Raw genomic sequence first — 14649 nt, forward strand, 5'->3', positions numbered from 1 at the left:
AATCTTTGTACAGAGACTGCATGCTTGGCTTGATATGAGTAACTAAACATGGGTGAGGCCTCATTTCTTGTGAGACAAGATTAGGGAGGTAAATAAATCAGAAGGCTGGGAACAAAATATCTTTATTAGCTAAAATAAAGGGAGAGTACCCAATGAACAAGATAACAATGGATAAGATAAGTCTAGAATGTAAAATGAGGTAAAGAGTAAGTTGTGCATGGACAATGCGTGCTGTATAGAGATTGATTCCTACAAAAGTGACTAAGCCAATTCCAAAACCTGTGATGCAATGTACACTAAATGCAATGTAATGTGTAAATTTGTATAAAGGAAGAGGTTTGCTGTGCAACTTTGGATGTGTGATATTCCCTATACCCACCTGCGCTTGAGCATGATCAACTCAAGTGTGCTTTAATTGTATGTCAATACAGAAACCTCAGTGATGAGTTCAAAGTTGAGCTAAGTTCTTGGGAACCAAGTGGATAAAGTCTTGGATGCTACTGAGAGAGGACATGCTCTCAGAAGCTACCCCAACGTACTCCTGAGTGGATAAGCTATCAAAGGCAAACCCAAGAGAGACTTATGTCTTTCTTTGTACTTTATCTGTGTTCATTGCATATTGGCTTCACACAAGACCACAAATTTTGTGTTATATCCTCAACTGGATTACATAACTGAAGTTGCATTCTCTTTCACTTCCCCACCACATATTTACTACACTGACAGTCCTGACCAAGCTGGGCAATAACTTAATAAGCATGTCAGTCATCTGAGCCATCCATCATTTTTAATTTTATTTTATTCTAAATAGGGAGGCAAAAGACTAATACTTTGTGCCAACAGACTCAACCAATGTTTATCAAGATAAATTTATGGTTTTTAAGGCTGGGAAGGACAAGTATGATCATCTTCTCTGACTTGCTTGCACAATACAGGTCATGGAATTTCACTTAATTCCTGCATCAGGCTCAAAACTTCTACTTAAGCTAGAGCATAGAAACTTCTGTACCAAATTTGCAACATTTGAGACTTCCTGGACTTACACAAAATAAACAATGAATTCTGTTTTGTTCCCGACATAGGAAAGTGGTTTTCCTTTATTATTTAAAATTGATATCAGCATTAGAAATAAGAACTACGATCAAGAAACATCATTTTAACTCAGAGGACAAATTCATATCAAATTGCAGGATGTTCCAATACATATAAAGGGTGTTTGAGCAATCTACGGCTCAAATACATGCAAATCAAATATTTCTTAAATATCAAAGAAATATGATCCATACAAACTACAGCCACAACTCCCAAGCCTTTTATATTTATATTTATATATATATATATATATATATATATATATATATATATATATATATATATATATATGGCTTGAAACTTTTATTATAGTTACTGAGACATGTGGGTCATTCCTCATGCAGCCATATTTATATCTATTCTTATTATAAGAACTTAATGCTTGAGTGTGCAGGAAGCCCAAGAGTGTAGTATCCAGAATAAATCTTGTAAGTGTCTAGAAAATGGACAGAGTCTATTTACCACAGTATTTTTCATTTGTATGGGTGATACAGTGGGTCGTTATGACAAGGTGAAAGGTCTTTAAGCCTTCATTTTTAAGCCACAGGTGTTCTTTGTAGAGATTTTTTTTAATAAAGACTATTATTGGTCCTTTAAATTAGCTCTTGCTGCAAGTTATCACATCTGTGCTATGTGGTAATGAAGCAGGGAGAGAGGTCATAGCAGGGGACTTGTACTTGAAGAAACATCTGGACACTGGTCTGAGATTCACTAGCAGCTTATATTTTATTAAGCAATAAGGAAATTTATACTAAATTCAACTGTAAGATTTAGACAGGTTAATAAAAGTAAAATGAAAAAGCAAGAAGTGGAAAAATTTAGCATGGTCTTTCCAATTAATTCCAATTCAGGAGATTAAATTAGCCATAAAATGGCAGCATTCATTTTATAAGATTGCTTGGGGAATTAATATGTTGATATATTATTGTGATATTTTCTCTTTTACAGTACAGCTCACATTAATTACTAATATACTATGTAGTAAGCTATATGTCTCTTTTTGGGCAACAGTTATTTCTGTTACTACATCGTTCAGTTCGGGAAAAGATGCCTTTAGAGGATGAACTTGTATCCTTTTACAGGCCACAGTGTCTATCTGTCTCTCAACTTCCCATTGGCTGATAAAAGGCAAAAGATATACAAGTCTGTATGCAACAATTGCACCTGCAACGATAACAAAGATCAGTTTTAAGGCTCGATTTTGTCTATCTAGCTAGAGAGATATACATATACATAGAGAGACAGGGGAATTTGGGAAACAGTCTATTTATCAATGCAAGAGACATTTAACCTTCAATGGATTGATTCCTCAGCGGGAAGTAGCACTGAACTTAAAGGACTGAAGCTCTATGTGACAGTTGGTTCTCAACTCGTAACGCTCTGGCTAAATATTTAAGAACTATCCTATTAAGTAATCAAAGCTAACACATTGGCTGGCTCAGTTGACTGACTATTCAGCTACTTGAGACAGCTGCTTCATAGAGCAGAAGGGCTAGAAATGGTTATAATACTCATTTAGCAAGTCCTACATTGAGAATACCACTGGATAGTACACTCATGAGACATCTTCTCATTTGAAGATACTTACATTTGCAGCTGCCAATACTACATTTCTATTGTATATACCACACATCCACATAGTATCTGAGCACCTTCCGGTAAAGCATTAAGCAATGTGATCACCATGTCTCTCATATATGTGCTCTCATGCGCACCTAATGGTAAGAGGCAAGTGTATTTCAGTCCATTCTTACAAATCTTAATTTTTTATTACACAGAGCTTCTTTCCACTGACACTTCCATTATAACATACACTGTATACACAATTTATTAAATTCCAATCAGAGATTCCAATGCAAGTGATACAGGGCTATACATTTCAGTTTACTCACAGCAGTTTTAATAAAATAATCCCACGAACAAGTTATAAAAACTATTATAGATCAACCACAATGGAAACTGCTCCAGCAACAATGGCTGCAAGTGAAGTTCATTATTATGTATATTGATGCCTGCTAGAAAAATATCAGCGCAAATGGTACATGAAAAATATTAAGACAGGACACAGGACTTTTTTTCCCCTTCCCACTGGGTGTTTTATTTTATAGCATTTGCATCAGTAATCAACACCAACAACAGAAGCTGGCATGATAGTGAGGAAAATTAAGTAATTATCTCAAACAAATGTGACAAAATGGTTTCACTTTGGGATAATATTGCACAAATGAATCAATATATGGAGAGAGAGGAAAAAGAGCAGGAGTGAGCATCATCAACAAGGATTGTGAGGAAAAAAGGCACTATTTAGCTGTGTGTGTAGTTAAAAAGTAAAAGTCATGAGGCACAATCCATGTTTCTCAAAGTTACATTCAGTACTGCTTTACAGATGCTCACAAACCTGACTCTCGATACAGAAGCTACAGAAAATTTCTGATCTAGTATTAGACAGTACAAATGTCTAAACACATTTATAATTACCATATGTGCTATCAAAGTCTTCACAAAGAGGGCTCAATTTATAAATAGCGCTGGAAGGGTTACATAGCTGCATGGGCTTAAAGTACAGAATATATCCCAACAACTCATCACCCATTACAATTTCTGCAAGTCTTATCTCCAGTAGTCTTAAAATAAGCTCCACTTTTAAACAGCTAAACTGGCAGTGCACTTTGAAACAGGTTCTTCACCTGGCTGCCTAAGCAGCATAGTTTAGACAGCATCACAAACATCTCTTTTTATACATACCTTTTCAATACCAGTGAAATTGAAGCAAAAATGTAAAAGCAATTGGACCTCCCTTGACATAAACAGCACTAATGTAAGGTTAGAGTAGGCAAATGTATACTACTGGAACGCAGCAGCTGAACATCTTAAGAAATGTGAAACATCTAAAAAAAGCATTCCAAACTCCCAGATGGACTGCTTCTCCTTTGCTATATTCTAAAAGTATAAACTGTGATTCCTGTTTTAAATCATCTCAGAGGAATTCATGATGTGTATAATAAACAGAATATTTGAACATAAATGCACGCACTGTACACAGCATTGATTTTGGGGCTTCCATTTCCTAAAATATTTTAAATATTGTGCATGAACACAAAGGGTGAAATCCTGGCAACATTAAAGTCAATGGCAGAGCTCCCATTGACTTTAAAGGGCCAGAATTTCACCCCAAATTGCTCCCATAAAGCAAATCTCTTCCTGCTACCTTTGCATACAGCCCTCATTGACTTCAGTGTGAGATGTGCATGCAAAAGGCTACATAATCAAGTCCAATGATCACACCATCTGCAAGTCACTAAATTTCACTGGACTCATTAGGGGAAAAGTATTGAGACAAATTGTCACATACACTGTAAATTACTTTTAATAACCAGTGATTTGGAGAATTACAGAAAACAAGAATAGAGTAGGTTATTAAAAATGTGTAAAGTTGATTATCCCTTTAAGAAGCAGAAGTTTGACTGTTTGAGATCAAAGGGATTTTAAAATACTCTGAATGAATTATTTCATATGACATAAAAGGAGCCACAATTGTGATTCCTCCTCCACCCCAACATGTAATATGTTTAATTTTTTTAAATTAGTAAGTTTCTAAACAGATGCATATTTCTGTAGCACCACTCTCAATTTTATCAATTCACAACAAGCAGAGGACAGGAGTTTTATTATGTGAGGAAATAAAAGATTTTTTCCATGATGTGAACTATGAAAAATAAATGTCTCCTTTAAAATGGAGCAGACAATGCCTGCTCTATTTTTAAGATGCCTATTGGTGGAAGAGGAGCAGAAGTTCAAAAACTATATTTATACAATTATATCCTGGCAAAACTTCCATTGATTTCAGCAGGGCCAGGATTTCACCCATAGTTTTCTTCTCAAACTAAGGCATTTGTTTGTATGTTTAAATGCCCTATTTCGTTAGCTACTTGGGTGCTGTGTTTTCACTTTGTATCTTTGTTCAGAGATATTCTGAAAATTTTACAAAGGATCAAGAAAATAAGGTGCTTTAAGCAAATAAAACCAAATTATATGGGGGACAAAATGTGATCTGCTGTAAAAATGTTCATTTTTTAAAAATGATAAATATCTACTGTATTTCCAAAATTTACCAGTCTAAACAGAAAATTTCAGAACTGCAACAGCCACTCTATGATGACTCTCCAGTACTTCTTGTCCAGCTAGACAACCAGCTAGTAGAAGAAACATAAATCAAGTAGCAAATCCTGTTCCTCAGTGATGTGTTGGCATCATTAATGACACTGATACACAGGAAAGGAATCAAGCAAAATCCTGTCTGGTGCATGCTACATAAATCAGTTATCAGAAACAAAGATCCACCAGTACCTAATTGAGGAGAACAGCTATTAGAGAAAAGTTTTTTTTTTTTTTTTTAAATCTCAGAAGAAGAAGGTCCAAAGGATAGTAAAGGAAATTTAAAACTAGTACTGGATAGTGTATCCATTAATCTTTTCAAAATTGGATCGTTGTGTTTTTGGCAGCAAACATCCAATGTACACATGATTTTCAACTCCCAATCATTTTCATATTACAAAAAACAAATGCATTAAAGAAACTCCATCTTAATAACTTTATACTATTGTTTTAAGCACTATCCTTAGGGATTCAAATACATGTCACATTATCTCCTTCCCCCCACCCCAATCAAACCCAAGGAAACTAATTTCTATAAACTGAAGGTGAAAAAAGGGGTAATTACTGTGATTTTTATAAAAGTTACATGTAGGTATTCACTGCAGTTTGTTAAAACACAGTGTCCCCAGTACCCAAACGTCTGTTCACTAATCTCAACTACACTTAATCTACCAGGTGTTTCAAGCTGCTAATAACAGCAAATCATACAAGTTTACAATAGTGATGTAAGGCGGTTACATAAACGCATTTATGCCAAGTTCAGCGTGTCTCAACCAAACATTTGATTTTGTTAGTAAAGTTGTAGAGGTCATTGAAGTGCATTTCAGTGATGTCCAACAGTTAACTAAAATAGGAAGCCGAACATCAGATGAGATGGTTTTTACTTCACATGTAACAAAACTGGTGCAAAAACCACTTTCAGCTAATTACTTGTAACCTTTTGGTCCAAATACATAAAATATGCAGTATTTACAGCATTTTAACTCCTTTTGTAAATGCAATGCTTTAAAACACATTATAAAGCACCATAGTAAAAATATTCTACAGGTAAAAGTATAGAAGAAGTAGGAAAACCCAAACCATACCACAGCTCACTAATGGAGTCATAATATGGATTCACCAATATCTCAGTTTACAGTCATTACAAAGAATCCATGGAGCAACTTGATATTGAATTGACTAGGGTTTTTTAATAGCATTAACTAGAACTGCAGGCAATGCCAAGCTTCCTTGCAGAATTTTCCCAAGTTCAGTGGCAGTTGGAGTGAGGGAGGAAAAAGGAAATACTGCCTTGATTCTCTTTTTACAATATTAATATGGAAATTATTATTTTAAAATACTAATGATTAGTTATAACTTTTCTTTTTAATAAAACCACATTTATATATATGGGCAAATCCAGCAGCAGCATTTCTTAGCAGAACACGATTGATCATTCCAATGAATATCATGTAACGTGACTCACAAAAACAAAGCACAGATGTCAACCAGTTATTAACACTATTCATAATTGTATACAACCAAAATCTCCATGTAGAAGCTGGGAAAACAAATGATTTCTTGTTTACAGAAGTTTAAATGAAAATAAATTGCTCTGAGAATCAACAGCATAAACAGAAGCATTTTTTGTTTGTATTTTCAACCAGAACCTCTGTGCAGTTAATATCTGTAAAGGAAAATGTATGTTTCTTCAGGGAAAGGGTAATAATTCCCACTGAAACTATTAGTTAGATAAAAGAACTGAAGCTTAAGTCAAGTATCCAACACCTTTGGTGTGATCCACAGCCCACTTTCCTCAGCTCTAGAGAGAAATGCCTCAGAGGTCTACCAGCAAACTATTTTCCAGGGCTGAGAACTAAGATGACAAAGTGACCAAAGGTTTAGTCCATTGATCTAACAGTATACCATGTTCTTAGTTCGACTTAGGGTATATCTTTTCATAGAAAAAGTTTTGAGCCAGAATATACAATTCTCCATCTTTTTCCCGAACTGCATGTGCTCTGACAAACTGAAATTGCTCCAGTGCAAATTCATAGAACTCATTCTCCATTTTCCAAATTTCCGACTGCTGCAGCTTGGCAATGGTTTCTTTTGTTGGGAGCTTTTTCTCTGTTGTTTTCCTAAGATGAGACTTTTTTCCTAAATGGAAAATGAAAGCAGTTATAACTCTACTTGCACTTACAAGTTTAAATAATTCCAGAATTGTACCGTACGGGCCGAAGTTGTCTTATTTGCACAGTTTCTTCAATCCACATTTTGATAAACTGTATCAAAATTGATAGAACTTAATCCCAAATTTATTAATATAATCATGTGGGACCGATAAATTGAAACCTCCGCCACTAAGTATTAATGCATTTTGCATTAATGTTTTCTCAGAGAACCTGCTCCTCACTCCATGCAAAGGAATCAGTTAATAAAGCCCCAAACAGGAAATGATCAATTAGTGAATTGTGTTACCCCATATAATGGACCTGTAAGATCTTTATTTCAAACTTCATTAATATCTACTTGGAAATAGTATGGATACTAAATACTAAGAAGTTAAGAAAATTCAAAGCCAGAATAATCTACTATCAGGAAAGCTGGTTCTGAGAACACGCTTTGTTTAAGATGCAACTTTACTAATTTTAACACTGACTATCACTCTTCATAAGAGTGACAGTTGAATGATTAAAAAAACTGCATATAAAATGTTAATTTTGCATATTTAGGGGCTTCTAAAGAATAATCTTGTCCCTCTTCCTTTTCAGAGGCAGAAGTCCTGCCCAGAGTCCTACATCACCACATGCAGCAGGGCCAACTGAGGCAACAGCAGCTACCTAGAGAGGGTTCAGCTATTTCTAATGGCAGCAGTCTGTGATAACCAAAGGAGAGGAGAAACATGCACCTGTGTGTCCATAGCCCAAACAACCTGACACAGGATGGGGACAAAAAGCCCTTGCAAAGGTAAAACAGCAGGACAAATAGGTAGGAGCATGCTAAAAACAAACCAAAACCAGCAGCTAGATGTCCAATTTGAAATAGACTTTGGGAGGCTGTAAGTCTCATGGGGTATGCCTACACTGCGCTTTACAACTTAGAGCAGCAAGTTTCAGCTGTGGAAACACTTGGGTCAGAATGGAGCTCAGGCTCTGAAGCCTGGGGAAAAAGGTGGGCTTCAAAGACTGAGCTCCAGTCGAAGCATCTATCCAGCTGTATTTAGCACTCAAGCACATGACTGGGTCTGTAGACCTGGGCTCTGAGACTTCCTGCCAGAGATTTTAAAACACAGTGGAGACACATCCATAGTGACTTTGTGGGCCTCCAAATGTACAGGCTGGGGGATGACAAAGGGAATGCCCGCCATAGCTGGCTGGGGGTCCTTCCACCAGTTGAGAGAGGCAAGGACTGGAGCTGGAACTGGAAGCACAAGAAGCTGAGAAGCAGTCAAGTTGCTGACCCCTGAAACGCTTCCTTGAAGGATGAGGAGCACAGAGGCCCAGGGACCTGAGGATAGCCCTGGAGTTGTTCAGGCAATGAAGCTGTGTGTCCGTCTGCTCTGAAAACAATGAGGTACCCTTGAATGGGAGGTCTTGGATTGACTGTTGGACTTTTTATGGTAGCCCTAAGGATTGCAGCCAAGCATTAGCCTCTTGCCCACTGTGGAAGCCATCGTTCTGGCTACTGGGTCAGCTACATCCAGGATTGCCTGGAGTGAGGCTCTGACTATGTTCTTCTCCTCCTCTGAGAAGGCAGAGAACTCTTGCATGGAGCCCTGAAGCAGCGAGTCCTTAAATTTTGTCAAAGAATCCCACATATTATAATTGTACCTCTCCAGCAGGGCTTGCTGGTTCAAGATACGAAGTTGCAATCTTCCTGTTGAATAAATGTTTCTGCCAAACAGATCTAGTTTCTTTAAACCTTTCTGTTTGGGGGTAGTGCTTGTCTGGCTCTCTCACTGGGGACTCAGGAGGAGGATGAGCATATAAGTAGTGGTACCAATTGGTTGGCACATAGTATTTCTTCTCTGCCCTCTTCAAAGTGGGAGGAAGAGAAGATGGTGTCTGCCACAGAGCTCTGATCAGACCCATAACAACCTTGTTGATGGGAGGGCCACCTCAGATGGTGATACAGTGAGCCACTCAGTCAAGAAGGTCTCGTTTGGGGAGGAAGAAGACTGTACCGGAGGAGAAGCTTCCTCTGCTTCTTCTGCCCTGATGACATCCACTGGACACACATCTTGTGTGTTGGTACTGGAGTTGGTACTAGAGTCGGGGTCCGATGCTGAATGGAGCCATGCAGGAATCCACCTCTTGGACACCACTGAGTAGGACTGGTGGGACATAGGCTGGATAACAGCAACAGCTCTTGGGATGGGTGTAGGGCTCCATCTCAGACTGAAGAAACATCCTCCTGAGGTGATCGCAGGGGACCAGTGCCCCTCATTTCTGCCAGTTGGTGCCGAGGGTCTAGGGACCAGTGCTGGACCAGGAACAACCTCACAGATGAAACATGGGCTGGCTTGCCTTTGGAAGGTACACAGGTCCCGGTACCAGGAAAGGGCTTGGAGCCCCTTATTCTTTTCTGCTCATGCTCATCAGAGCCGGAGGCTATGGCACTGGAGTCGGCGGTACTAGGAGAGAGAAGTCCCTGGCTGCTGCAAAGGCCTCTGGGGTAGAAGGCACTGTGATGACATCCTGGCAGCTGCGTGGGGGTGGGGGCAGAGGTGGGGGTGGGAGGAGGGAAAGGGGGTGGTCTTTCACCAAAATCAATGGTCCTCAAGGCGGAGACAACAGTGCTGCCATTGGACTGGGGTAGAGCCCCTCTACGCTAAAGGAGGAGGACTAATTACCTGCACTAGTATTATTTACACTAGTGCTAACTGAAGACTAATAAACTAAGCTGAAGAGAAAATACCACTGAAACAGCTTGCCAAAGCAAGAGATGTTCCAGCAACTGTCATGGGCAGTAAGAAGGAACTAAGAGGATGCGGGGCTGGCAGCACCCCTTATATTGGCACATAAGCACGCAGCATCAGAGAGCACAAGAGCCAGCCCGATAGAGATCACTGAGGGAAAAATTTCCAGCAACGGTGCATGTGGCACGTGTGCACCTAACGTAGAATGAACATGAGCCAGCACTCGAAGAAGAAATCATCATATGTTTGTGTAGCAATAATTGTATACATAATACATATATAAACACACAAATCATTCAAATACCACTTCTAGAAGATTATATTTCTGAAAATTACACTGTGGCAATGGAAGTGCCAATTTGCTTGTTCTGCAGTGACATTCCTTAAATAATTATTTGCTTTCCTGGGACAATACTTCTGGAAATGTCCAGAAATACTTCTTAATATTTTTTGTCTAAAGTAAAAATGATGCTTCTTGCTTTAAATGTGTCAACATTTTAAAAAAAATCACTTAAAAACAAAAGCGTAGCTTCAAGGAATCAATCTGAAAGAAAAAAGTGCAAGCTTCTCCTTTTCTTGTTTAGGGCTGGCTCTCCCTTTTCCTTCCACCACCCCCTACTTTTCTATTGTTTTACGCCTCAGTTTTGCAAGCTGATCCATGCAGACAGACCTCCATGTTTGTGTAGATGCTCACTGACATACAGGAGTTTTATATAGATTAAAGGATCCTTTATTGGGGCTCCACCTGGGTGCAGAAATCTTCCAGTATAGAGCAGTTTGAAAGATCAAGACCCTAGCGTGTCAGTTCCTCTTTGGGGCTGGGCCCTTTTCTTAGTAAAGCCTGCCATGTTTAACCTGCATATATAAATAATAGTAAGTCATATTACTGCAGAACTGCTGCACAGACCAAATGCTCCACCTCAGTTGTGTGTAAAGCACATAAGGGCTAAAGATTCTTGGCTTGCATGGTAAAACTGATAACAGAACTCTTTTGGAATGATTCTGCCTCCTGCATAGTATCATCAATCAACTGAGAAGCAACCCTGGCAGAGACTCAAGACTGCTCATTCAGGTCTGAAGAGGTCATGTGAAAGCATAAATGAAAAAGGGGTTAGGAAGAAATGAAAACAGCTTTTCAAATACCTGTCCGGTACAGTTCTGTAGCACCCCTAAAGAATCGGGGCAAAGTTGCCTCCAATAACATAATAAAGTCTTCAAGCTCTTCAGTGACTCCCACTAGGAAGTATTCATTAATCAGGTTGTACTTGGCTTGTTCCAAAGCCCATCTGCTCCCCACATTCCTAAAATGATAAAAAGTAATTACAGCAAGGTTCTGAAGTCAGCCAAGAATTCTTGATTCCTAGTTTTCTTCACATCGGCAAGAGAGACTCATTTTAAAAATCACATCCATCTCTAATTTCCTTTACCTAACTTCCCCTCCCCAATTGCTCTCACCTTTGACTATGTCAACGCCAAACCCCAACGTCATGGATTATGGCTTTACAAGGCTGCTCACAACAGTCTCTTGCTAATACTAACATCTCACTCACTAGGGTTTAGCAATTATATGGTTATTCCTTTAATTAAATTCCTAAAATTTTACTTTTTCTGTGCCTCAAGAATTAAGTGGTCAGAACTACCATTTTTGCCTACTCAAAAAATGAAGTGTGGGGGGCACATGCCCTCTTCTCTTTATCCTCTAATATCGCCTTATTAGCAAGTCTTATTCATTACCATAGTTAAATACCCACATAAAAGCAAAGCTGGCCTTACGAAGGAGAAAGAATAGAGCTGTCATATGTCCCATTCTTATGGTTTCATTACCAGAGAGGAAAGGTGGGATAGAGGGGCCCAAAGTTTCTTCTTCTTCAGGTCCCACTGTCAGACTGGGGTACATGGGGCTTGCCCACATTATACAGAGTTTGCACTTGAGTACAAGTCCCCAGGTGGTCACCTGCTTTGCTTGTGATTAAATCCAGCAAATTTAGGGATAATAGAACCTTTCAGTATATTTGTTCCCACTGATAGCAGTTAGCAACTTCTCTATCACTGAGTGTTAAAAGGATTTGAATGGAATTGTTGTACACGAATAAGCCATTTTCAAACTTACATTCCCTGGAGACTTCCTTAAAGTACACGGCTCTAATATAAGAAACAAAAATTCTTGATCCACATGTACAATTAATCCTTATCGAATTTCTTTTCACCTTTTAACAACTGAGCTGCATTTATTATTGAGAGTTTGGCAAACAGCTTAGCAAAACAGCACCTCAGACCAAGCTACTTATATCATTTTCCCTCCGTATAAAAATCAAATAGCTTGAACAGGAGAACACTTACTTCAGACAAACATGTACACTAAGATTTAGCCTGATTCAACAAGAAATTGTCAATATTGAATCCGTAATATTGGGGTCTACAACGGAAATGGTGATTTTTAGTTATAGAATTGCTTGCACACTTCTATTATGTCTATTACAAAACAAATCTCTTTTAAACTTATTCCTTGGAAAATAGTTGCACAAATCTTTTAAAGTCAAATACCTTTGGAAGGTAAACTCACAAAGTACACACCAGTGAATTACATGCTAGTATACTCCAGATGCTCTCAGTCTCTCTCAAAATCTAACCCTCCACCATACATTCACTTATTAAATATAGATTATAGTGATAATATACTTGATCAGCAGCTTAAGCCAATTTTATCTCCCTACCAGCATTCTGAGCTGTGGCCACAGAAGAATGGAATTTGAAGCCAAAGTTTCTCTGGAGCACAGTCTGATCCTCCAGCTGCTACACATTCATCAAAGGTCTGGAATAAAGACAAAATTGCACAGTGAGCTATAAACCCCAGTCTTACATATCAAACGTCTTACCATGGTTATTTGTTAATGTGCTGGGGATAGAGGGATACAAGATGTGGGGGAAAAGAGAAAATGTATTTTTTTTTCAAGCTTTGTTTTCAAAATACCTTATAAAAAGAATTTATTTGTCTTAACATTTTGTGATTGAAATTAACTGACTACTTTAACTCCTACTTGTATCCTCTGCAGAAAAGCGGATTCTTTCAGAACCAGCAAGACTATATATTGTTAGTATTACAGTTTTTCCTTATTAAAAAATCATAACAATGGTCCCAAATGCTGAAATAACATTACTGCAAAATGGAGTGGGGATTGAATCATAACTCTATAACACAGTGAATATATATATATATTTTTATAAATGATACGTTCAATAGTCTACCACTATTTTACCATACCAACAAATTACTGATATCTCTTTTCAAATCTGAGTCTGTAAAAGACTGTTACTTATCTGCTTGTAACTGTTATTCTCTGAGATGTGTTGTTCAAGTCCATTCCAATCAGGTGTGTGTACGCTGCGTGCACAGTCGGTGGAAACTTTTTCCCTTAGCAGCTTCCGTCGGATCAGCTAGGGGGCCCTTTGGAGTGGCACCTTCATGGTGCTCAATATATGTCCCTGCCGACCCAACTCCCCTTCAGTTCCTTCTTGCTGGCTACTCCAACAGAGAGGAAGGAAGGCAGGTATTGAAATGGATGTGAACAACACATCTTGAAGAACAACAGTTACAAGAAGGTGAGCAACCAACTTTTCTTCTTTGAGGCTTGTTCACGTCAATTCCCAATCAGGTGACACCCAAGCTCTCCCCCAGGGGTAGGGTTGGAGTTAAGGAATCACTGACTGGAGCACCGCTCTACCAAGAGCAGAATTGCCTCTGCCTTGTCCCTGCCTCCGCCTTGAGCAGTACCTTGTGGACGAGATGGTCTCCCCAGGGTAGCACGAATGCGTCCAAGATAAGAGCCCGGACTGTGCTTTTGGAATGAGCAAAACGTTGGACACTTTCCTGGTGGTGAATAGGTCTACCCAGGGAAATCCCGACCTTTGGAAGATGGAATGTATGATGTCCAGATGGATGGACCCTCATGCTTGCAGAACGACCTGCTGAGGTGGTCCATAAGGTCGTTCCGTACTCCAGGGAGATAGCCCACTCCATTCACCTGGAGGCGTCCTATACAACAATCCCACAGCTGGAGAGCCTCCTGACAGAGAGGGGAGTAGTGGGCTCTGCTCCGTTTGTGTAAAACATGGCCATGGTGTTATCAGTCAGCACCGCCACACACTGACCTTGTAATCGAGTCCAGAAGGTCAAGCAAGCTAGTCTCACCACTCTGAGTTCCTTTATATTAATGTGGTGTGGGATCTAGGACTGCGGCCACCGACCCTGTGTCTGTAGATCTCCTGCGTAGGCCCCCGCAACCCGGGTCTGACACGCCCGTTACTAAGATCATGGACAGTTGAGGGACGTTGAATAGGACTCCTTCGCACACCATGCGAGGCTCCAGCCACCAGCATAGGGTATCGAAGACTTGGTCCAGAACTGTTACTACCGAGTCCGAACTGTCTCACAGAATCATAGAATATCAGGGTTGGAAGGGATCTCAGGAGGTCATCTAGTCCAACCCCCTGTTCAAAGCAGG

At 39.2% G+C, this 14649-nt stretch overlaps 1 protein-coding gene across 1 annotated transcript in view; it reads right to left on the bottom strand.

Moving 5' to 3' along the window:
- Positions 1–1794: 1794 nt before the first annotated feature.
- The window catches only part of HS2ST1 (heparan sulfate 2-O-sulfotransferase 1), a 150019-nt gene continuing 137164 nt past the window's right edge, over positions 1795–14649 (bottom strand). The window contains exons 5-7 of the mRNA XM_050962214.1: positions 12862–12959; positions 11291–11448; positions 1795–7386 (exon numbers count right to left, since the gene is read on the bottom strand). Of these exons, the coding sequence (XP_050818171.1) occupies positions 7160–7386; positions 11291–11448; positions 12862–12959 (483 nt within the window). The 3' untranslated portion in view covers positions 1795–7159. The remainder of the gene's footprint in view (positions 7387–11290; positions 11449–12861; positions 12960–14649) is intronic.

Source organism: Gopherus flavomarginatus, chromosome 7, assembly GCF_025201925.1.
Source record: "Gopherus flavomarginatus isolate rGopFla2 chromosome 7, rGopFla2.mat.asm, whole genome shotgun sequence".
In the NCBI taxonomy this organism is placed as follows: domain Eukaryota; kingdom Metazoa; phylum Chordata; order Testudines; family Testudinidae; genus Gopherus; species Gopherus flavomarginatus.